Here is a 25,469-nt window from a genome sequence, read left to right as displayed (position 1 = left end):
GTAACCTCAACTACACAGTGGATTCAAAGGCAAGGCAGCCTGGGCTACAAAGTAAAACACTAAAAAATAAAAGCATTTTTAAAAATGATAGAAGCTATTCGGGGACAAATCCACTGAATTCACTGACTTCTGCCCAAAGATAGGCTTCTACCAGCTTAGTTAACCATTGGCTGAAGGTCAATGAAAAGTTTACCTTTGGTTTGATGTACTTCTTGACAATCAAGACTACATATAGCGAATTGATAAGAAATTAAGACCAGCATGCTATAGGTTAGAAGAAATAATATTTTTTCATATAGAACTTTGTATCTGCAAAGTTTAGGAAAATGGGATTTCAAATCGAATTTTAACAATGCAGCACTGTGAGAAACACACAGGCACCTACACTACCTTTTAGTTTACAGCGTTTCAACAGACACAAAGGACCCATGCAACACTAACTGCACCATCCTAAAGTAACCGGGGCAGAAGGTTCTAACTCCGGTAGTGTGCATTAATTACTCACTTGAGAAATTGAATAGGAAAACTGCCAAATAATCAGCTGGCTGACGTCCAAAACACGGGTTAAGTCCTGCCTTATAAACAGGGTTTAAGACTCCCATCCTCTATTTTCACCCACAGTTCCTTAAAAGCTGCATTCACGTACCTAAAATATCCGTAACATTTCTTTGCAATTCAATGGAAATTCGTTAACTATGTTGCGCGGTAAACAAAGAATTCTGATGCTTTAACCCACGTCTAAATTTCAATTCTTGTAAGGGTATTGAGAAGGATGTCATCCTTGGGATTTCAGCTCGGGGACCACAACCCACAGTCACCCTAGGTTGATGCTGAGAGACATAGGAGAGAGCAGAGCCCAGGTCGCTCGGGAGGCTCTCCTCCTAGACCCCTGGAGTGGGCTGGACCGCGCACTCGGCCTGCAAGCTGGGCCCGTAGCGCGCGCACCCTAGAGGCTCGGAGTCCACCTAATCCCTCGTACCTGAGGGTCATAGAGAACAATGGAGCAGGATGTGCCGAAGGCCAGGAGTCCTCCGGGCCCGGTATTCCAACTCAGAGCTCCTCGAACTCGGTTCGGGCAGCAAAACACATGAGACACCTCCAGCACAGAAGAAACCATGATGCCAGGTAGTCGCTGGAAGAGACACTCCCGCGCACTTCCGCCCCAGAGCGGAACTACTCTAGCTAACTGCGGATACTCCCGCATTCGCTAGCCGGTCCGCATTTCGAAGGGGCAGGGGCGGGGCTAAGACGCCCAGCTCCGCCGGCCACGCCTCCCGGTCACGCCCCCGTCTGCTGGCGTGGTTCTCTCCCGTAGCCTTTGCTTGCCTCGCGCATCACTTTGACCGCTGCTCCGCGCGTGAGCCAGGCCTGACCGCTGTATGCAGGGCACTCTCGAAGGAGCTCGTGGTCCCGGACGGTTCCATCGAGCCCGGCTGCCCACAGCGGACCGGACTGGGTTGCGGTCCTGGCGTGGAGCGGAAGGGCGCGAGGAAAGGACCCACGCCCGCCCCTCCATCGCGGCGAGCCCGTGGCGTCTGAGAACACGCGGAAAAGCGGATCGGTCTTGCCAGACCGGGCTCCGGAGCTTCACTGCGCGTGCGCCACGGTGCTAGCAGCGGGAGGCGGCGGTAATTACCGATTGTCCTGCTTGGAGGAGGCGCGGCAACCCGGGGCCGAGGGGTGGCCGGGCTCATGATTCTGCCGCTGCTCCACGCCTCGTAAAGACTTCTCGGAGACCGTAGCTGCGGGGGTTCCCAGCCCCCTCGGACCGCCCGCGGAGAACCGAACCTGCGCGCGGGGCGGGGCGGCGGGACACCAGGGGAGGTGAGTTCCGCCAGACCGCAGCGGGGCGGCTGGATGGAGCCCTGCAGGCCCGGGTCCACAGAGTCGGGGTGCTGAGACCAAGCCGGGCGACGGAGAAGGGATGCTTCGAGGGCCCCCGCCTCGCGCTCCACTAGCCCTGGATAGCTGCCCCTCCCAACTTGGGGTCCTCATATAGGTTTAAGAGCCCCAAACTAGGAACTTTTTGCGATGGTTTAACTTTTCACCCTCAAGGAAGCTTACTAACATGTTTCATTACAGAAGCCCTCATAAAGCAAGCTTTGTGCGCTTTTCCGTTTTCTCTACTACCTCCTTTTTCAAGGCCTCTTCTTGTGGCTTGCTTGTTTCTTCCACACACAGAGACTTGGCCTGTGAGGAGATCCAGGGACCCGTCTCTGGCCCTCAGCATCTTACCCTGGCTTAAGGCCAGATCTGCCCCACCCATCTGGTGACTAGGAGCTTCTTCCCCTGGGAATGATTTTTTTCATGAATCTTTTTGCCTATCACATGAATTCTCAATCTGTGAGGCCCCAAAGATTGTTGGCAGAATTCTTGTCCTATATGGTTTTGTGTGCCTCCATTTACCTATGCACCTAGTATGATAATCAGCACTTGAGCAACAGAAGAGTTTAACAAGCACTTCCACCCTGTATTCATCCTTGCAAATAGATATTACTGGCTTTTCAGATGAGGTCATGAATGTGAGAATGTGCTAAAGAACAACTTGGAATATGATAGTCTGTTTCCCAGTGCCCCTATATAGTTCAAAATCCCACAGTATCTTTTACTAGAAACATGTGTTGAACATCCATCCAAAAGTCTGACTACTATACTATACTACACTACACTATACTGCTTCTGCTGAACTGAATTCTGCTTTTCAAGTTCCACTTGAAAAGGAGGTCAGGCCTTGAGTTCCAAACATAAAACATTCTCTAGCTAACATGTAGCAACTGAAGAACAATGCTGAGTGTTTTCAAGAAGCTTAATTTACTTGTTCAAAAAACTACTATGAGGTCATTGAGAAGAGTTGGGAAATATGGATGCACTTCCACAAAATCAGGTCTGATTCAGTGCTGAATGGGAGTGAGGATATCTCGTGTGTGTGTGTGTGTGTGTGTGTGTGTGTGTGTGTGTGTGTTCGTGTGTGTGTGTGTTCCAGTCCATTTGAAGATGAATAGGAAATGATGTGATTCACACAACAACAGCAAAGTTGATAAAATTATGTAAGGAATAAGGAGCATGATGTGTGTCCAAAGAAAATGAAACCATTTTTTTAAGACGTCAGATTGTCAGCTGAGACTGATGTTTCTACCTTTTCTATGTGTAAAACGACGGTGGTGATGGCGGAAGTGGTTCTGAGCTGTGGTTCTCAGGAAGGAACTAATGGTGTAGCTTTGAGCACATGGTTCTCCTCCTCCTCCTGGAGCTTTTGTGGGGCTAATTAATTGTGTGCAAAGGCACATGGCTGTCTTGCATCTGCTTCAGGAGACCCCAAGCCCATAGTTCCCTGTGTCGCCACAGTACCTCGTGCTATCCTAGCCAGAACTAATAGTGCTGTGTGGATGATGGTAGTGTAATTAGGCATCAATTTTCAGCATGAAGTTTCTTAAATTGTTCTAGAAGGATGGTAAAGAATTTTCCCCCCTATCTTTTCTAGGAAGGTGCAATGGCCACAAATTTATCTGTAATCATGATCTTGACCTTTGCCCTTTGGGTTACAAACCCCCTTCATCAACTACAATCAACAGCTGCTTTCTCTCAGACCACTGAGAAAATTAATTCAAATTGGGAACCTGGCATTAATGTTGACTTGGCAGTTACCATGCAGCGGCATCACCTTCGGCAGCTTTTCTACCGCTATGGAGAGAATGAGTCCTTGTCAGTCGAAGGCTTCAGAAAATTGCTTCAGAACATAGGCATAGATAAGATTAAAAGAGTTCACATACACCATGACCACGAGCATCACTCTGACCACGAGCATCACTCTGACCACGAGCATCACTCTGACCATGAGCATCACTCTGACCACGAGCATCACTCTGACCATGAGCATCACTCCGATCACGAGCGCCATTCCCACCGAAGTCACGCTGCTGCCAGTAAAAACAATCGGAAAACCTTTTGCCCAGACCTTGACTCTGATAATTCAGGTAAAAATCCTAGAACCAGCCAAGGGAAAGGATCTCGCCCAGCAGAGCACGTGAATGGTAGGAGGAACGTCAAGGAGAGTGCAAGCTCCAGTGAAGTGACCTCAGCGGTGTATAACACAGTCTCTGAAGGAACTCGCTTTATAGAGACAATAGAGACTCCAAAATCTGGGAGACGCACCAAAGATATAAACCCTTCTACCCCACCCAGCATCACAGAGAAGAGCCGAGTGGGCCGGCTGAGCCGGCTAGCTAGGAGGAAAAGCAACGAGTCTGTGAGTGAGCCCAGAAAGAGCTTTATGTATTCCAGAAACACAAATGACAATATTCAGGAGGTAAGATAAATGCTGTGCAGTATTTAATGCGCTTGTTTGTCCCCTCCCAGGGGTGAGTGTGAAATAAAAATAAAATGGTTGTTATAAAAAGGGGAGCTTTTCTTCCTTCCCAGCAAGGCATTGGCTCAGTGTGCAGACTGTGTTGTAAACATCCTTGAAGACTAGCTCTGCAGGAGAATAGTGCTGCCTGCTGAGTTCTCCTAATCAGGGTTTATTATAACCATAGAAAGATGCCAAGGTTAATTGTGGAGAAAGTCTTTAGGGATGAGTAGTATGAATAAATAGACAGTGGGGGATCTGCAGAAGTTTTAGGAACAAGCACAGTTAAGGTGCTGAAAACACAAGAGCAGCTCTTGGTCTCTTCTTGGCAGAAACAGCCAACAGTGACTTGTGAGGTGATTGAACTTGCAGCAAGTTGGACCAAGAATGTCAGGCAGTGAGAGTCCCATATCCTGTGACTTTTCTAGACTAGACTTTTGAGTGCTACCTAAATCACTTTGGCTAGTCAATATCGGGCAACAACAGCAGCAAAAGTATTAGTTACTAGTCTTTAATGATCAAAATGTAGCTACATTGGTATATGACCATGAAGTTTGGAGTAATTGTAGGTAGGAATGGTCAACACTGGAGATGAAATTGTTCTCAGTAGTGTTGGTGAAGCATTGTGAGAGTCAGAAATAGATAACCAGGTGAGCTTTTTTTTTTTTTGGGTGGGGGTGAGGAGTGCTAAATTGCATAGAGGAGTTTCTCTTCAAACTAAGCTTGCCATCCAATTAAACTGTTGAACGCATCTGCCTGCTGGGGCAGGTTTGTTTCATTAACCAACATTGCCCTCTGCAAGAGTCATCTGTATAATTTAATAATCTCTCTTTGCAGAGAATCATTCTGCCAGGCACGTAGACAGAATGGAGCTGAGTTTTTGCAAGCAGTGTCATAGCAGGAGGAGCAACATGCCTTGGGCTTGTTTAGGCCGACTCAGAGAACATTCGTCCCAAAACCTATTTCTCAATCTCTAATGAACCTCATTTCGAAATTAAAGCTCATTTCCTTAATAACTTTATACAATGAGTTAACAGGCTTGTGAATCTCCATTTATCCCCAAGCTTGTTCCACAGGAGGTTTTCTCCCCTGGAGAATGACATACCATCATTGTGACATTGTATCTTCTTCAGGCTACTAGAAGCAAATTCTAAAGTGCTGAAAGCAGGGCTGATTTTAACTGGCATTAATTTTATCAACAAAGTAGCTTTAGTAGAGTAAGGGAGATGAGTCAGACTACATTTTAGAGTCTTGCAGTGGGAATTTCTGTCTGTGATTCTTTTTTCCTCATGTTTCCTTCAGTGCTTCAATGCAACAAAGCTGCTGACATCCCATGGCATGAGCATCCAGGCTCTGTTGAATGCAACAGAGTTTAACTATCTCTGCCCAGCCATCATAAATCAAATTGATGCTCGGTCTTGTCTGATTCATACAGCAAGTGAGAAGAAGGCGGAAATCCCTCCAAAGACCTATTCTTTACAAATAGGTACAGTTGGCTCTGTTACGTAAGAACAGTTTGTAGTAGATACACTTACGTTGTACTTCTCTTTATATTCGAGACTTGTTCACTGTAGCTCTAGATACAACATCTTAGTTGTTCTGTGATCTGAACGTTCTGAATATAAATTTTAAAAGTTGTTTGCCTCTTTTAAAAAGGCACTGGGAGGAGGGGTATGGCACTGAAGAGATGGTCCAGGGGTCAAGAGTACTGACTGCTCCTGCAAAGTACTTGGTTCAGTTCCTAGCACCCACCTGGTACTTCACAACCATCTGTAAGAAATCCAGTGCTCTCTTGTGACCTCTGGGGGCTTCTGCATGCATGTGGTGCACAGACATACACTCAAGCATACACACATATACATAAGATAAAATAAATATGTTTTTAAAGAAATAAAGTCTTATATGTTTGCAGCTGTAATTCCAGCCTTGGGGAAAATGAGGAAGGTAGATTGTGAGTTCAAAACTAGCCTTGTCTGTCTGTCTGTCTATCTACCTACCAACCATGTGTGTGTGTGTTTGTGTGTGTGTGTGTGTGTGTGTGTATAGAGAGAGAGAGAGAAAGAAAGAGAGAGAAAGAGAGAAAGAGACTGTCTCAAAGTAAAGAGGGGTAAACGGAGTGGGGAGAAAAAAGAAATACTTTTTAAAAATTGTTTACAAGGAAATTAGTTCCTAGCTTGCTTCCCTCTCCTGTTTCATAGCTTAGCTGTTCTATGAATGAAAGCTGTCTTTGGGTTCCAAGTAAGAGACAGTTCATCCTTGTAAGTTTTTCTCTTCCTTTAACCTCCATTTGAAGATTTTTCTGCTGTAGCCATTCATGGAAACACACACCTTTAATCCAGAACTCTGAAGACAGAGACAGGTTCTAGGCCAGCCTGATGTACGTAGTGAGACTATCTGTAGACTAGATTTAGCCCTAGTCTTGAAGTCTCTGTATTTGTCTGTGAAGTTCTCTATCTGGGCCTGCAACAGGATTATGTGAGGGTGTGGTGGTCCTAAACGTCCCAAACTCAGCTGCTTTGCTTACATTAGCGTGGGAAGCCACTCAGTATACAAGTTACATGACTTTTCTGCTCTGATTGGTTTGCCAGCCTGGCTTGGTGGCTTCATAGCCATTTCTATCATCAGTTTCCTGTCTCTGCTGGGAGTCATCTTGGTGCCACTCATGAACCGGGTGTTTTTCAAGTTCCTGCTGAGCTTCCTTGTGGCGCTGGCCGTTGGGACTCTGAGTGGCGACGCTCTGTTACATCTTCTCCCACATGTAAGTTCCGTGGCTGGTCCATCCCTGCAGTGATTTAGCATGGCACGTTGAAACATGAGCATTGGCTTTGTACTCAGACTCCTGCTGTTCATATTCATCAGAGGTTAGAGATTCTGAAAAGTTGATTTTGGAGTATACTTGATAACATGCAAGGTTGTAGTACATGTTGTGGGGACATTTGGTTTTTGTTGTTTTGCTTTGTTGCTTGTGTCTGTTATAGACTCCAAAATTAAGCTTTTTGAACTCACTAAAGGAGAGAACTCCTGCATGGGTCTGAAGCACTGGGACAGCTGCCACAGTGGGAACTACTTGCTCACCTTTTGGTGTCACAGACTGAAAGTGTGTATGCCTCTTCATGTATCATGAAACCTAGTGGTTTTCTTCAAAGTTGAATCTGCGTGTTTAGAGATTCATTCTTCATGACCTGACAATATTTCAGTAAACAGGCGTGATAAATCCCAGGCAGGAAGTGTTTAGAGGGCCCATTTTTAATTCCTCTCAGAGGATTGAGGATGTGGCTTACTGGTAAAACACTTGCTGGGAATGAATAAAGTCCTGGCTTCAATACACAATACTAAAAAAGGAAAATTAGCCTAGAGGTGTGTCAGTTTGATAGAAAGGGGAAGGTATTCCTTTCTAGAACACTGACAATCTCATGTTGGATTCAAAATGAAAACTATTCTGAGTAGCAGTCTCCCTGACTACCAAATGACAGGTGTACCATCTGTAGGAAATGGCCTATGTGTAGGGGGTACCCCATGTCTTTGTGAGGATGCTGCACACCCGACTAGTTTCCTGTCAAGTAGCATCAGCTAGTTACTGCTACACTCTGCTGCAGGCTGCAGATGTACTGCACAGGTTCTCAGATACCTGTGCACTGACTGGGCTTCTCACAAGCCTAGTGAACCTGATATGAGCCTTTCAAGTGGGACCTGTAAGTCATAGATACTGTGCACGTTAGGTCTCTGTTCATTGTGGCAATAGTAACTTGGCCAACACTGAGAATATTCTATTTCTAAGTTATGGGGCTTAATTTGGAGTGTATCTGCCCTTACACCAAACAGACCCGCCCTGTTAAGTGCATAGCAGATAGCATTCACTAGGCTCTGGGGAGCTAGCTGTTCATTGTCCTGTTTATTTTTTCAATGCCTCCTTAGTCCTAAAATGTTCAGCTAATAGCTTAATTCTGAATTATGTCGTATGCTGACATCTGAATTACGTCATATGCTAACATAAAAGAACAGCGAATTAAAAGCTGCGTATCATTTCCCTTTTAGTCTCATGCAAGTCATCACCACAGTCATAGCCATGAAGAGCCAGCGATGGAAATGAAAAGAGGCCCCCTGTTCAGCCACCTGTCGGCTCAGAACATAGAAGAAAGCTCCTATTTTGATTCCACGTGGAAAGGTCTGACGGCTCTAGGGGGCTTATATTTCATGTTTCTTGTGGAACACGTACTCACACTGATCAAGCAGTTTAAAGATAAGAAAAAGAAGGTAAGGCTACAGTTCCCTGAGGACCTGCTGTGCATCAGGCACTTAGAGTGGCCCGCTGGCTATCGTTGGGATAGCCTGCCCAGAGTATAATCTGTGGGAGGCATTCAGTACCTTTAAGGTGCTTTTGGCCCCGCAGGTATTCATGTAGAACTTCTGCATCTTGCTAACCCTGAAGGAGAAGCCTACCTGCCTCCTTCCTTCCCTCCTTGCCTCCCTCACTCTCTCCCTGCCTACCTCCCTGCCTGCCTCCCTGCCCCTCTGCCTCTCTCCCTGCCTGCCTGCCTCCCTGCCCCTCTGCCTCTCTCCCTGCCTGCCTGCCTGCCTGCCTTTTGTTCACATGTATTTGAATAGGGACCAGAGGTTAACTTCAGTGTCTTCCTCAACCACACTCCTTCCTATTTGAGGCAAGTGTGTGCTAAACTTGGAGCTCCTCACACCTCCGTCTCCGTAGCACTAGGGTCACAGGCACACATTGCCACCCTCAGTTTGGGGCTCTGGATATCTAAACGCAGGTCCTCATGGCTGCACAGCACTCACTTTGCCAACCCAGCCATCACTGAAGCGTCAAAAGCCTCAACCGTGAGGTTTCCAGGGTGCTTTATTCCTTGTCATTCTATGTATACACGCACACACCCCCCAAAGCAAAAGCCTGGCATTAGCACAAATGCTATGCAGATATCATCAGTATGTACTGGTGGTGTGATTAAGAAATGTCATTGGTTTTAATTTAATTGCTCTATAGCTATGGTTCTGTTGGGCTTCGAAGGATACGACTTACAAGCTTATCCTTTGCAAACTGTACCATTAAATAGTCTGAAGCCAAGTAGAGGCTCTTTCTTTCTGATAAATAAATGACTACCTTCCAGGCACGAGGTGGTGTCCCTCTAACCTAATGCAGGCAGGCAGCTCAGTCAGAAGCCTGGCGGAAGAGCTCTTGGAAATGATGAGTGCAAGCAACATGGGGTGCACACAGGGTGCATACGGGCACCTGACTGTAATCCCAGCTCTCCACGGCCAGCCTCAGCTGCCATAGCCAATGGGAGGCCAGATGGGCTATGTGAGACCTGTCTCAAACAAATTTAGATTAAAGCCAGATAAATGCTCATCACCTGATTCAGAATCTTGCTGGGTGGGGTGGCGTGATCATTTCAATATCTGTTTTCTTTATGCCTATGCTGCAATTTTGGATTCTTTTGGTCTCTCTAAAATTGAACAAGAGGTTACAGGTTACATACTTGTAGAGCTATTCTGAACATAGATGCTAGATTTTGAAAATATTGCATGGATACCTTATACAAATTAGTCTTTTTTTTTTTTTTTTTTTTTTTTTGTCAGAGCTTACCTTTTTGTCTTTTAAAGGCATTCAGCTTCTGTGCTCAAAGAAGTAACTATTCTCACCATCATTTTAAGTTTGAGCAACCTGTAATTAAATTGTGCAATTATACAACCGGTGTAGCTGGCACAGAAAGTCTGAAAATTAAGTGTAGCTGTCTCTGCCTGAGTATCAGGCTCACAGTGGGAAACAAGCACACATGTGAACAGAAATGCCGCCTCGATCCTATAATGTTCGTTCACCCTTAGGGATTTTACACCCAGAAAAATGTCTTGTGCTAAGCTGGGCAGGGTGACACACACCTGTAAAACCCATGCTTAGGACTTGGAGGAAGGAGTATCATGAGTTTAAGGCCAGCTTGAACTACATAATGAATTTCATGGCAGTCTGGATAATATAGGGAGACTCTTGTTTCCAAAATAAATAAATAAATAAATAAATAAGATTTCAAAAAATTATACAGTACAAATGTGAACCGTATGTTTAATGGCCCTATGTTGAGAGGGGAGTAGATAAAAATAACTTGTTCCTGACTGAGCTGGGCATGATGTCACATGCCTGTGATCTTACACCTGGAAGATGCAGGCAGAAAGATTACGATCTTAGGGTCATCATCTGCGTAGCAAGTTTGAAGCCAGCCTGGGCCATGTGGGTCTCAAAGGGCAACACAAAGAATAGCTTCTTCCTACTTTTTTTTAATTGTTAAAATATTTAATGTACTTCATTATTTTATGTGTATGAATACTTGGTCTGCATGTGTGTATATGTACCATATGTGTGCTTGGTGCTGGTGGAAATCAGAAGAAGTCATCAGATTCCCCAGGTCTGGAGTTACAGGTGGCAGTGAGCTACCATATAGATGCTAGGAGTGGAACCCAGACTCTCTGCAAGGGTAAAATGCTTTTAACCTCTGAGCCAACTCTCCAGCTCAACCATTTCATTTTAATGTCCAAAATCATGTTCCAGGTGGCTGCTTCCATTGCTTATACTAAGACTGGTTCGAAGATGTCATATATATGTATGTATGTGTGTGTGTATGTATATCCTTGGGGATTATTCTTAGCTTTAAAAATAAGATCATGGGGCTAGAGAGCACATTAAGAGTATATACTGACTTACAGAAGAGCCATGTTTGTTTTCCAGCATCCGGGTGGGGCAGCTTCCAGCCCCTGTAACTACAGCTCCAGGGAATCTTACACCCTCACATAATTAGGAAAAATAAAAATAAGTATGTTTAAAATTTGTTCATTTCTACTTAGGGGATACTTAGAATTCAGTTTGTGAAGTTTTGGTTAATTTTTACTGTGTTTATTTATTTATTTACTTATTTCTTTTTTTGAGACAGAACTTTTTTGTGTAGCCCCTGGCTATCTACTCTCTCTGTAGACCAGGCTGGCCTTGAACTCAGAAATTTGCCTGCTTCTGCCTCCTGAGTGCTGGGGATAAAGGTGTGTGCTACCACTGCCCGGCTGTGGATTTGGTTTTGTTTTGTTTTGTTTTTTCCAAACACTGTAATTTGTTAATATCTTCATTTCAATTAGTTTTAGTTTTTTAATTATGTTTATGTGGGGAGGTACATGAATGCCAGGACACGCACAGAGGAAAGAGGACAGCTTGCAGTAGCTGTGCACCGTGTGGGTCCCAGGGACAGAACCCAAGTCGTCAAGTTTGGCAGAAAGCATCTTTCATCTACTGTGCTTTCTCAGCAGCCCTAGTCTTCAGTATTTGCCTAACTTCCCTTTAACCTGGCACTCTATACCTTGAGATTCTAAAAGACAGGCTGTTATGTAAAGTACAGCAGTTTGTTTTCCTCCTATAGGTCACTAGTGAACTGTGAGCCATGTGCTGTGCCAGTGTCTTTAAGTGCAACAGTAATGTGATCTCCATACTGCCATGGATTGTCACAGGGAAGCTGAGTGTCTCTATTTTAAGACATCCAGTAGAATGTAATGCACACATTGAAGGTCCAGTGCGTCTGTGTCCTGTGCAGTTCCCTCTGTCCGTGTTGTGTCTGGCACGTGGCAGACAATGATAAATGCTTATGGAACAGAGGAAGATGAAACACATGGAACAGCAGAAACTACTCCAGATAGCCTAACCAAGCTTTGGAAGCATTAGCTATTCTGTTCCCATGTTAGGGTTCAATGTGGGGTTTATTTTTTAAGAGCATTCAACTCTTAGTGTTATGTCTTACTTTCTTTTCTCCCTCATAAAGTTAAAAAAAAAAAAAGTTCAGTATATATCATGACTGCCAGAAGCTTGTTAGCCCTTATCATAAGAGGGCATTTTCCTTCGGTAGGTGTAGTCGTCAGTGTGGCCTCTGCATTCCAGATAGGGTTACTGCTCACGCTCAGTCTGTGCATTTAGACCTTTACAGCAGTTCGACGTCACATACACTTCCAACCAGTGAAAGCTACAGCTCTCACTGGGAACCAGAGGATCACTGCCACCCCATGATCCCTCTCTAGATCCAGCCAGGACATATTAAATATGTCCACATTCTTTCTGTCCCCCTCCACCAGACCATTTGTGCTGCTGTTGTAGTCCAGGCCTGGTTATCTCCCTCTCTGAGTAGAAAAGTCACCTCCTCCTCCCCAGCCGATTCACATAACTGTCCCTCCACCTGCTGTAATTACACAGAGCAGGAAATGATCTACAGCTCTGCTCAGAGTCCTCCAGTGACTTCCACTGCTCTCTAGACAGAGACCACTCCCAGCATGCTCTGTGTTACCTGGCTTCCTTCAGCTGCTGCTTCCTCTCTTCTGAGAGAAGAAGAGAGAGGAGGGGAGGGGCCTCTCAGGCTATCATGAGTTTCTTTTAGCTCCAGAAGAGAGTTGAATCTTTGCTGTTTGAGGACCCTCTCTCACTTAAGACTACCTAGATTACTGCCTCTCCATCCTTCACTCCAAAGTCCTGCCCACCCTTCCATGTGGTTTAACTGCTGATGTTTTTAAAGAGACCATCCTGAAAGTTCTTCAGGTGCTGTTGTTATACACTCTAATAGCACCCTGTGGTTTTCTTTCATAAAATGTATCAGTGATTATACGCAAAGAATTGCATAATCTTCATCTGTAGTGAAGCTCCAGTCCTCTGGTGACAGCTGCTCGGTGGCAGTAGTAGTGACTAGGTGTGTCTTGGTCATGTAAATAAATGTAATGCAAATAATACAGTTTGTGATAATTTCTATAATTAAAATATTATCTTCCACATAAGTGGATAATGCACAGGCTCGTTTGTCCTGCGAGACCTCTGCAACATAACTGTTGCTCAGACGCACACAGGTAGCCTAGCCCTTGGAGGGTCACAAAGCTCAGTAATAGTCAGCTCCTGAGGCCGTCACCCAATCCCGGGACACAGAGAAGATGACATAGACAGAGTGCTATGCAGCCTTGGCCACTGATGGAAACCCTGTCTCAAAGCCGGGGGGGTTGGGAGGGGAGGGGAGGGAGGGAGGGAGGGAGGGAGGAAGGAAGGAAGGAAGGAAGGAAGGAAGGAAGGAAGGAAGGAAATTCTGATGGAATACTCATGGTAGACAGCTTGCCTAGCATTCATGAAGACCTGAGTTCTATCCCTGTCACCACACAAAAATGTACAAGAAAGGAGGATGGTTTTTTGAAAAAGATTAAGTTTTTTTTTTAAGGATCAAAGTTTTTTTTTTTAAACCGATAATTTCAAGGCTAAATAATAAATATTTCAAAGTAAAACATGAGGAGTAGAGAGATGGCCCAGTAGTTAAGAGCACTTGTTGCTCTTACAGAGGACTGATGCTTAAGTTTCAGAACCCATGTCAGGCAACTCCAGGGCCTTTACCTGGCCTCTCTGGGCACACATATATGCAGACACATAGATGAAAACTAAATCTTTTTTATGTAAATGGTGTTTCACTAGGGATAAGTACTTTAGTCTGCATAACAAAAACGTATGAAAAATGTGGGTTTTGGAGTCCAAGAAGTGGCCCAGAGGTAAGCATGCCTGGAGGAAATGGCTGTAACTGGCCCTCAGTACATAACAGGTAGAGTCTGTGGGTTTAATGTATGGATGAATCACCCCAGGATCTAATTAAAGTCCACATTCTGCAGTGCTGCCAGGACTCATGTGCCCCAAGATGCATGTTTGTAACCCTGACCACATGAGTCCATACTACAGTAGGTAGAGTGAGGCTACACAAGAAGAGTAACTGTGGTTAGTCTGACTCGGTGTTCTTTGTCTTTTCGACAGCTGTTATGGCCAAAAGTCCATACTGTGCTAAACAAACAAGTAGAGGCCCCGTCTTTGGATGGCTTTTATTTCAGTCTAGGTTGCCTTTTCTGTCTTTTGCTTACCTTGTTTTTGATTGGTTGTGGTGCTCAGGGACCCAAGGCCCCGCCTGTGTTTGGCAAGTGCCCTAGCACGGAGCCACAGGCCCAGCTGTATTGAAAGATGTCCACAGAAGCAAATCAACTCTTTCAGAATGTTGTTTTTGCTGGCTGTTGCAGAATCAAAAGAAACCTGAAAATGATGAGGATATGGAGAGCAAGAAGCAGCTGTCCAAATATGAATCTCAGCTTTCCACAAACGAAGAGAAGGTGGACCCAGGTGAACGTAAGTCAAGACACAGACTGAGGGACTCAGGGACACAGGGACCAGGGACCCTTTGGGAGAGATGGGCCATGACCTTTTCATTTGTTTATTTCCTAAAGTATCTCATGGTTTTTAAAAATTATCTCTAGAGTGCTCAGATGAGGCTCTGCAGTGTGTGCTGGGAGCCACCTGAGAGGCAGCATTCGAGTGTCTAAGGAGTGGCTTACTCTAGCAGGCAGTTCTGTGCAGGCTTGGGATCCACAGGGTGCCTGGTGCCCAGGAAATGATCATGGAGTCTTCTCTAGAAGACTCTGAAACTTTGGAAAGGAGGAGGGAGTATAGGGCACATGTAGCAGAGATCCCAGGTACTCAGGGTCTGGGTGCTCCTGTACAAGGCGCCATGCACGATAGTCTCCTAAGGACACTCGGTACATGTGAGACTGTTTATTTGCTACAAAATACAGAACTGAATTCATGTGAGCAGGTGTTGGCTATAGCTAAAGAATACGGGTCAGTATGCCGAAGGCCTTCCTCCACACCTGTCACTGAGTCATGAGGAACTGCCACAAGAAATCACTGCTAGAGGGTTCCTGTGTGATTATCTGTGTTACGATAATCTGTTTTCCCCCAGGGAAATAGAAACAGATGCCTGTTCTCCCCACCCGCCCTGGAGCAGGCATCACTGACAAACCCAAGTATTGATTTCACCAGAGCCTAGCTTGGAGAATCAGTGACCTTCTAATAGTAGCACGGGCAGCCCCAAGGCAGCCATAGCACCCACAAGACTTAGCCAGTGTGGACGATGATCTCCCCATAGCTGATAGATGGAATCTCCCTTCAGTTCACCTTCTGCCCTCCATTTACTCCACCAGCTGCAGATAAGGTAAGAGGCAATTAGGGCAGAGTAACAGACCACTGGCTGGCATCTCAGGTGACAGGTCACCACACTCCAGTGCTTCCTGCTGTGAGAGACTGTCAGTTATCAAGGGGCTCAATCTTGCGGGTCTTAGCTTAAAGCCACAGTGTGTGTTCCCTGAGCTGTGCCTCCAGGAGCTTGGCGTGAGCCCAGTGACACATTGCTCACTTCCTTCTGAAGTGAGGTCGTGTAAGACCTAGTGAGTGGTGCTTTGCATCACGTTGAGTTCTGGGGAAATCTTAATCTTCAGAAAGAAAGTAACCTGTCACACACAGACACGCAAACTTCCTCTTAGGTGATGAAAGAGACTTGTGTTTCTTTGCTTTCTACTCACTGAGGGTCACTGTTTTAAGAATAGTTTTAGGGATTTTTACAAATTCATACTCATCACTAGAGTCAACTTAAACTTGTTGAAGGCAGCTGTTTTCTAATGTGTCCCCATATCCCCAGGGCCTGTGAGAACAGATGGTACAGCTAGGCCTGGGGTCACAGGCCTATAGGACCTCCAGACAGCAGGATTGGGAGCGTGAGGCCTGAGCTACATAGCAAAACTATAAAACAAATAAACAACCAGAACACTTAGCACAGGATAGGAGCTCAACAGATAGCTTCTAACTAAGGGTAGAAACCTGCTGCTTGTCAGTAAGTTCCTCTGCATTTTCCAACATGCTATGTACTCGCTCGCTTTGTGTGTCAAGCTGACACAAGCTGGAGTTAGCACAGAGAAAGGAGCCTCCCTTGAGGAAATGCCACTATGAGATCTAGCCGTAGGCCATTTTCTCAATTAGTGATCAAGGGTGGGAGGGCCCATTGTGGGTGGTGCCATCCCTGAGCTGGTAGTCCTGGGTTCTATAAGAAGGAAATCTGAGCAACCAAGGGGAAGCAAGTCAATAAGTAACATCCCTCCATGGCCTCTGCATCAGCTCCTGCCTCCGAGTTCCTGACCTGTGTGAGTTATTATGCTGACTTCCTTTGGTGATGAACAGCAATGTGGAGGTGAAAGCTAAATAAAATTTGCTTCTTGGTCATGAAGTTTTGTGTAGGAATAGAAATCCTGACTAAGACATGCTGCTTTTCTCTAAAGAGCAAGTAAAACACATTGACTCTTCTTTCTGTAACTGGTCCTTCTTCAGCGTTCTGAATGGTCTTATGACATTTGTAAGGATAGGACCAGCAGGTCAGGGATGCTCCCCAGAAAACTGGTAACAGTATACAGGATGAAGGGCAGCCTCACTGTTCCAGTCTCCTTTTCTTTGTCCAAGCAGATAATCCATGTGGACTGTGGTCAGGAGCCACAAGCCCAGCCAATAAATGCTTCTTAGTGATGATGAGAAAGTAATTACGATTATCTTGCTGTTACTGTTTTACTTCAATTTAGTCATCTAATGAATAGAAAGTCAGCTGACAGGGCTACACATTTTTTTTTGTTTGTTGTTTTTTTGTTTTCTGTGACAGAGTTTTTCTGAATAGCCCTGGCTGTCCTGGAACTTGCTCTGTAGACCAGGCTGGCCTCCAACTCACAGAGATCCACCTGCCTCTGCTCTGCCTCCCAGGTGCTGGGATTAAAGGCCTATGCCACCACAGCACAGCATGATTTTTTTCTTTTTTTTTTTTTTGGATATTTTCTTTATTTACATTTCAAATGTCCCCTTTCCAGGTCTCCCCTCTAGAAACCCTCTATCCCACACACACACACCCCGCCTCTATGAGGGTGCTCCCTCACCCACCCACCCACTCTTGCCTTCCCACCCTGGCATTCACTACACTGGGGCATTGAATTCCCACAGGACCAAGGGCCTCTCCTCCCACTGATGTCCAACAAGGCTATGCTCTGCCACATACACAGCCGGAGCCATGAGTCCTTCCATGTGTACTCTCTGGTTGGTGGTTTAGTCCCTGAGAGCTCTGGGGGTCTGGCCAGTTGACACTGCTGCATGATTTTTTTTTTTTTAATGAAAAGAAAACCTCATCTTTTCAAATACAAGGAGGTAGAAGATCTTAAGGGGTAATCAGAAGGGCAATTATGGAAGACTAATATTCCAAATTCTTTCATTCAAAGGATGCAGTTCAACTGGTAGCTCTTGCCTAGCATGCATGAGTACCTGGGATCCATTCTCAGCATCACATAAAAACAGGCTTTATGTAAGGCTATAATCACAGCATTTGAGAAGTGGTCACATCAGGAGTTCAAAGACATCCTCTGCTACATAACACTCCAAAGGCTAGCCTGGGCTATGTGGACCCTGTCTCACAAAACCAAAGTATAAATAAGCTCTGAGCCTGGCTGTCAGTGGCCCTGCATGGACCCCTGTCTTCCCAAGCCTGGGCCCCTCCCTCACTGATCCTCCTGCTCCAGGCAGCCGGGAGGGTCCTCTGATCCAAGAACTGTGCCTGTCCCTTGACTGGAATTCTGTGGAGTGGCTTTGTTGAGACGGAAATTTTTAATATTCCCAGCTTTAAAGTCATGCAAGAGCAGCAAGGGGAGCTTTAAAATGTGTTTGCCACACACATCCCTTTCTGGTGACCCAGAAGGACTGTGTTGAAGTCACTGTCACAGCTCACAGGGAGGCCACTTAGGCACTGCAGATAATTCTGGAACATGGAATTCTGTGTTTCATGTACTGATTGCAGAATTTAGATGTATCAAGATGAGATCCCCTTATCTCTCACTTTTTACTTTATGACAATTACAAGTTGACTCACTGACAAGAAGGAAGGACACTGTATCTGACGTGGACTGAGTTTCAAATGGGCTGTGGATAGTTATGATAGAAGTTGTTTTTTTCAGTTCCAGTTTGTGAAAGCGCTATATATCCACTGTTTCTAGTGATCACAACAGTTTTAGAGATGCTTAATTGGGCAGAAACATCAGAGAAAGTGAGTAAATAAACAGCAACAACAGAAACACTAGCTTTTTACCACTTTGAGAACAGTCATATTCTAATGATTTTTAAATAAACCTGCTTTACAATTCTGAAAATTTTCCTATTATTAAAATGAGTCATTAATGGGCTGGAGAGATGGCTCAGTGGTCAAGAGCACTGGCTGTTCTTCCAGATGACCCAGGTTCAATTCCCAGCACCCACATGGCAGCTTACAACTGTCTTCAACTTGAGTTCCAGGGCATCTGACACCCTTGCACTGACGAACACGCAGGCTAGACAATACACATAAAATTACACATAAAATAAATGAATAAATCTTTTTTCTTTAAAAAAAAATGAGTCGTTAATAAACTAACTGAAAAAAAGATAGGGACTAAGGAACTAGGACCAGTGTGACGGACGACTCAGTGCACAAGGGCGCTAGGTGTCAGGCATGGTTACCTGAGTTCAGTCAGTGCCTCCGCTCGATGGAAGGGAAGACGACCGCAAACAGTTGTCTTCTGACCTCCACACACATGCCGTGGCTATGTGCCAATCCTGCGCACACCAAAATAAGTGAGTATAATTAAAAATTAAACTTAAAAGTAAATGCTTTTATTTTATGAGATTGGATCTCACTATCGCTGTGTTGCTGGGACTAATCTTGGAGCTCTGAGCTCACGTAACCCTCCCTCAGCCTCTTCAGTGCTGCAGTTATGCATTTGAAACCCATTCTTAAAACAGTATATTTCATGTTTGAAGAGTTCACTAGAGCCTGTTGGCATTCCTCATCAACAGTACTCTGCTGCTTAATCCTGCAGGTCTGAGAGCTACCGGGCCCTGGTCATCAGTGGGAACCCCTGAACTGTGTTCAGGAACACCAACAACTGTTCATTTGGTCTCAGTGTCCTCTGTATTTATCCCTAGGACCTGAAAGCTATCTGCGAGCAGACTCCCAAGAGCCCTCCCCCTTTGATTCGCAGCAGCCAACGATGTTGGAAGAGGAGGAGGTCATGATAGCCCATGCACACCCACAGGAAGTCTACAATGAATATGTGCCCAGGGGCTGCAAGAACAAGTGCCATTCACACTTCCATGATACACTGGGCCAGTCCGATGACCTCATTCACCACCATCACGATTACCATCACATTCTGCACCACCACCACCACCAGAACCACCATCCCCACAGCCACAGCCAGCGCTACTCCCGAGAGGAGCTGAAGGATGCTGGCATTGCCACGTTGGCCTGGATGGTGATCATGGGCGATGGGCTGCACAATTTCAGTGACGGCCTTGCTATTGGTATGCCACTACATAGCTGGTCCTTGCTAGTTATCCTGGAAATAGGACATTAAATATTCTCTCAAATTTAACAAAAAATAGGTTGGTTTATGTGAGGATGTTGACTTCCAAAATTATCAAAATACTTTTTTTGTCTACTTTAAGTGCTTAGTAAATGTGGGCTACAAATCAGTCTCAGAGCTGCGCCCCACCTGTTGCCTAAGTTGTACTTAACAGTAGCTGTGCTTAGACTGGGGCTGTAGCTCAGTAGTAGAGCACTCACATAGTGTGCATAAGCCCTGGGTGTGAGCCCTTGCATCAAACACACGAAAGCTGTTCTCCATCCATGAGTTCTTGAGATCAGGGTTTAAACATGAATGGTAGTTCTTGCCTTGAGTTCATGAGTGCCTGGGTTCCAGACCCCAAATGTGAAAGTACTGGGAAGTAGGCAGCAGAGGCTGCCAGAGGGCAGAGAGGCAGTGCTGCGTTTCAGCCAGGCCTTGTCATACTGGGGCCTGCTGAGGCTGCTGGGAGGAATGTCCCCATGCACAGCTGGCAGATGATTGGTCAGCAGACTTAGCTTTTGGAATGGGAAGGACTCTGTCTTGAGTCTTCTTGTAGAACGGTAACAGGATGCCTGTCCACAAGTCTGATGACATTGTGAATTCCTCTGAGGCCAATGAAATGCTTATGTACTTGTGACTGCAGAGGGCTTTCTGCTAATCTAATTTACATTCTCACCTCAGGGTTGTATATGGTTGTATATGGTAGCAGTAGTCCCTTCTCAGGTCTGTAGATGTTGGCTCATTGCTAGAAAGCAGAACCTTCCCTCCCTGTCAAATATGCTTGTACTTCCTAGGGGCATGTAGGCCCAGTGAGATGTGCTCTGAGATTCCTCATACAGAAGACAGCCTTGAGGCCAGTGGGACCACTCAGAGGGTAAAAAGCACCAAACCTGCCTGTCTGAGTTCAGTCCCTAAAATGCACATAAGGAAAGGAAAGTGCCAGCTGCCATAAGCTGTCTTCTGACCTCACAAGTGCCATGGTCACATAAACGTAAATTTTTCTATTTTTATTTATTTATTTTTTGGTACAGGGTCTCTCTATGTAGCTCTGGCTTACTTGGAGGTCCCTATGTAGACCAGGCTGGCCTAGAACTCACAGAGATCCTCCTGCCTCTTCCTCCTGGATATTATAATTCAGTGTGTGGGCTACCATGCCCAGCTTGTTTTTTTTAAGTAAGAAGGTAGAGGTTGAGCTGTAAGATGGTGTTTATGCACAGTGTAATGGCCTTGTTTTCTCGTCGTGTACTGACAGGCTTTCAAGACTTCAGACTAACCTTTGCTGACTTCATCTACACAGGTGCTGCCTTCACGGAGGGTTTGTCCAGTGGGCTAAGCACGTCTGTCGCTGTGTTCTGTCATGAACTGCCTCATGAACTAGGTAAGAGAAGCATGTGAACATCATTTGCAGTGAGAGTGACCCATGCTGGCACTGGTGGCTAGGAGCACTCGAGCAGGCTGCTTCATAGCCGAGGCCTTCCTCCCCGGTGTCTGCTCGCCGAACTGCCCTTCTCGCTGGACACAAATTTGTTTGTAGCCAGAATTCTGACCTACAAGTGCATGGTGCCTGTGTGGGTGTGTCCAGCTACACCTGGGTTCCTTCTGTATTCTTCTTTCTGTATTGGCACACTGGGAACATGAGTGGCTGGGGCTCTACAAGTGCATGTGCATGGCAGCCATCTCACCACTTGGGAGGTAAAGGCAGGAGCATCAGGAGTTCAGGGTAATCCTCATTCTCATAGTTTGAGACCAGCCTAGGCTAAGTGAGATCCTGCTTCCCAAAACTAAATAAACCAGAGCAGCTACAGCATATATAGGAATATCTCTACAGCATATACGGGGATATCTCTACAGCATATACAGGAATATCTCTACAGCATATACAGGAATATCTCTACAGCATATATAGGAATGTCTCTACAGCATATATAGGAATGTCTCTACAGCATATATAGGAATATCTCTACAGCATATACAGGGATATCTCTACAGCATATACAGAGATATCTCTACAGCATATACAGGGATATCTCTACAGCATGTACAGGAATGTCTCTACAGCATATATAGGGATATCTCTACAGCATATATGGGAATATCTCCTAAATTAAATCAGGAAGTTAGGAGGGGCTCTGGCTTGTGTGATAGTAGCTCCGTGGTAGTGCACTTGCCTAGACTGCATGACAACCTAGTCATGCAGTACCACCTAAAAGACAGGTGTGGGTCAGCACTGAGTGGGTAAGCGTACTTGTGCCAGCCTGAGGACCCGAGTTCAAATCCCAGCACTCCGTGTTCCCAGCTGAGTTCAAATCTCAGTGCTCTGTGTTCCCCAGAACCCCAGTGCCTTGGAGGATGGAGACAGGAGGATCACTGTGCTTATTAACTGCCAGGCTAGCTCAGGGTTCAGGGAGGAACTGCCTCAGAGGGTAAAATGGAAAATGACGGCAGGAAGTCTTGGAGCTGAAGGAAAGGAGTTGGGTGACCGGCACTTCTCATTTTACTACAATTTGAAACCTTCCTCCATCTTTTGGATCCCAGTTCATGTTTCTTCTTTTTTTTTTTTTTTTTTTTATTTATTTATTATATGTAAGTACACTGTAGCTGTCTTCAGACACCCCACAAGAGGGCATCAGATATCATTGCAGATGGTTGTTAGCCACCATGTGGTTGCTGGGATTTGAACTCGTGACCTCTGGAAGTACAGTCAGTGCTCTTAACCACTGAGCCATCTCACCAGCCCCCTCATGTTTCTTCTTATGGGCACACGTTCATTCACAAACACAGTTTTCACTTTTGTTCCCTGGCACTTGTCCCACCATTCAGAAGGCCTTCTGTCTACTTGGTGCAGGCTATGTAAGCCTGTGTCTCCCTTTGTTTCCTATTCTCAGTCCTCTCAGCCCCATGAGGCTCTAAACCAGTTCCACCTCCATGACTCAGTGGCTCTCAGGTGTTGCCTCTGTCAGTTGCTACCATTGCATGTGCGTTCACACCATCCCTCCCTTTATTGCCAGGTGTTCTATTGTTGTTTGTTTTAGTGTTTCTGAGGTTGGGTCTCATATAGCCCAGGCAAGCCTTAAGCTCACCGTGTAGCTAGGACAGCTGAACCGCTGCTGCTCCTGCCTGCAGCTGCAGTGTCAACCCCCTTAAAGAGAGTGCAGGACTCAGCAGGGAACATGTGCACTCACCGTCACTGACTCAGAAGAAGCCTTCAGACAGTGTTGCATGAAACGATTAAGTTTGTAAAAGTGGTAGACCCTGCTTATGCTGTTCTAGCCCTGGACATTTCTTTCTTTTTATTCCCTTGGAGAAAGATCAAACTTTTTTTTTTTATATATCTGAAAAATCTTTTAGATATGTGTCAAAATTATCTTCAATGGCTTCACCCTCATTTTTTTGTTTGTTTTCTGTTAAAGGTGACTTTGCTGTTTTGCTAAAGGCTGGCATGACCGTCAAGCAGGCTGTGCTCTATAATGCCCTGTCAGCCATGTTGGCCTATCTTGGAATGGCAACAGGGATATTCATCGGGCATTATGCAGAAAATGTTTCTATGTGGATATTTGCACTCACTGCCGGCTTGTTCATGTATGTTGCCCTGGTTGACATGGTAAGTTTCCAAGAAGTCAGAGGGCACTGACTAAATAAAGCAGAAGTGTGTGGTAAAAAGTCATTGCAGGGTCTGGGGGAAATGGCTTGGCTGTTAAAAGCACATACTACTCGTCCAGAGGACCAGGGTTTGTTTCCTAGCACCTACATCCTATGACTCAACCCCATGTAGCTCCATCTCCAGGGATCTGACCCCCACTTCTTGGCTCTGTAAGCAGTGCACAAAGATAAACCCACATACACATAAATAAAATTAATCTTTTTTAATTTAAAAAAAATCATTGCAAAAATGGTGTTAATTCCAGTGGTGAGACAGAATTGTGGATCCAGAAGAATGACAGTTAGGACTGTAGGTGCCCGCTGAGCTCCTTGTCTTTCTTTGGTGGCCATGTATACACCTTTCTCCTACCCAAGGGTTACCAGGAAACACGTGAAAACACCTCCCTTTGTAGAATCAGGCTATGGTTAAAAAGCCCTTACTGATAAAGTAAAATTCCCTTATCCACCTAATACTTCTAAAGCGGTCTTCTTGCTACACTTGCATGCTGTGCAGAGTGAGAGCCACCTCAGCATCAGAAGTGAACCTTGCCGGGCAGTGGTGGCGCACACCTTTAATCCCAGCACTTAGGAGGCACAGGCAGGCGGATTTCTGAGTTCGAGGCCAGCCTCGTCTACAGAGTGAGTTCCAGGACAGCCAAGGCTATACAGAGAAACCCTGTCTCAAAAAACCTAAAAAAAAAAAAAAAAAAGAAGAAGAAGAAGAAGAAGAAGAAATGAACCTTAGACTGGCAGTACCTGAAGCAAAGAAGCCAGCATCACCTTTCACTGAACAGTGGGTGAATGTTTACCTGCTTGGAACTGTAGTTGTCATTGTCCTAGTTAGCTGCTAAGACATGCTCAGTGCCCTACCAGAGTCAGTATTCACATAGTCAGTCAGGTCCTGGGACACTGACCAATACTTTATCCAGCCCCAAGCCACACTGGTTCAGATTCTCAGGCTTATCTGTTCTGAAAGCTAAACCGTGGCTTCTGCCTCTTTCAGGTGCCTGAGATGCTGCACAACGATGCTAGCGATCACGGATGCAGCCGGTGGGGATACTTCTTCCTGCAGAATGCTGGGATACTGCTGGGTTTTGGAATTATGTTACTCATTTCCATATTTGAGCATAAAATTGTGTTTCGTATAAATTTCTAATTAGGTTCTAAACCCTAGAGCAGCTTAAAGAAGTATTGTAGTTCAAGTAGATGGTAGAAATACATTCATATGCTGTGATACACAGCATTTAAAACTAGTGGGGTTTGCAATTTTTCTATCAAGTTTTGCCATTTGTTATGCTTATAAAGTCTGTTCCATTGGGTAACAATTTACATTGGGTACGTTTTAATATTTAAGTTATTCTGTTTTGGAAATGTAAATTCTGTGTACGATCCACCAATATTACCCAGCTTACCGTATGTTTTGGCATGCCATGTTCTGTGTATTTTAGAGAAAGTGTCTTTAATGGTCTTCTGTACAGCTTTAGCATTAGTTCCCTGCTGGAGTTGGACCCCTGCTGTGGTGAGAAAGAATGGGCACAAAGGCCGAGACACCAACAGCTCACACTGAGTGTGCACAGAAATAGGAGAGAAGGAGGACGGGAAGATTGAGAAGGTGTATATTGCTTTGAAAAATCACAAGATTGGTTATAATGTAGAGAGGGGAAATTCTAGTTGTGTTTGAAAGGAGCGTGTTTAGTTCAGAGTACATTTGTGAACATCTGTCAAATTGTTACTGTTCCTGTAAAACAAGTAAGCACTTTTGATACACTTCATCTGGTTGTACATGTGTATAATAGAGAAGTCGAATATGTTAATTCAAGCAATGTGTCACTTGGCTGAGAAATGAGGATTTGAAATCTGTGTGTGGAGATGGGCCAAATGAGTAACTAGTATCCTCAGAAGACTGTGTTTTCACCAAGGTAAGTTACACTTGAAGTTTGTGGGGGTGGGAGGGCTCTGGTTGTCTAAGCTCCCAAATGGCCAGTATTAAAACCTTGATCCATGAGAGGACGTCAAGACCTGTTCTGAAAATATTTTAACTTCAGGAAGCACTTCGCTCTCTCTCTCTCTCTCTCTCTCTCTCAGTGCTTTAAAATGTCTTTGTGAACAAATGTCCTTTGATGTATGACACTGTAGATACATTAGGGCTGTCTGTAGCACTGTCTGGATATTTCTTTCTTAAAAAATTAAAGTGTCAACTCAGTGTCAA

General features: G+C 45.2%; 2 protein-coding genes across 2 annotated transcripts in view; one reads left to right on the top strand and one right to left on the bottom strand.

The window, feature by feature from the left end:
* Nucleotides 1-1,137, bottom strand: part of Elp2 (elongator acetyltransferase complex subunit 2) — a 36,535-nt gene extending 35,398 nt beyond the window's left edge. Inside the window, exon 1 of the mRNA XM_028774810.1 lies at nt 980-1,137. Within this exon, the coding sequence (XP_028630643.1) occupies nt 980-1,117 (138 nt within the window). The 5' untranslated portion in view covers nt 1,118-1,137. The remainder of the gene's footprint in view (nt 1-979) is intronic.
* Nucleotides 1,138-1,294: 157 nt separating this feature from the next.
* Slc39a6 (solute carrier family 39 member 6) lies at nt 1,295-25,469 on the top strand. Its single transcript, XM_028774888.1, has 10 exons — nt 1,295-1,824; nt 3,482-4,306; nt 5,648-5,831; nt 6,934-7,103; nt 8,381-8,599; nt 14,408-14,513; nt 19,200-19,577; nt 20,919-20,999; nt 23,032-23,222; nt 24,264-25,469. The coding sequence occupies exons 2-10, from the start codon at nt 3,491-3,493 to the stop codon at nt 24,414-24,416; spliced, it is 2,298 nt and encodes a 765-aa protein (XP_028630721.1). The 5' UTR covers nt 1,295-1,824; nt 3,482-3,490; the 3' UTR covers nt 24,417-25,469.

The sequence above is a fragment of the Grammomys surdaster genome, unplaced genomic scaffold (assembly GCF_004785775.1).
Source record: "Grammomys surdaster isolate TR1022 unplaced genomic scaffold, NIH_TR_1.0 243, whole genome shotgun sequence".
In the NCBI taxonomy this organism is placed as follows: domain Eukaryota; kingdom Metazoa; phylum Chordata; class Mammalia; order Rodentia; family Muridae; genus Grammomys; species Grammomys surdaster.
The sequence above is the reverse complement of the archived record's forward strand: the minus strand, read 5'-3'. Positions and strand labels throughout refer to the sequence as shown.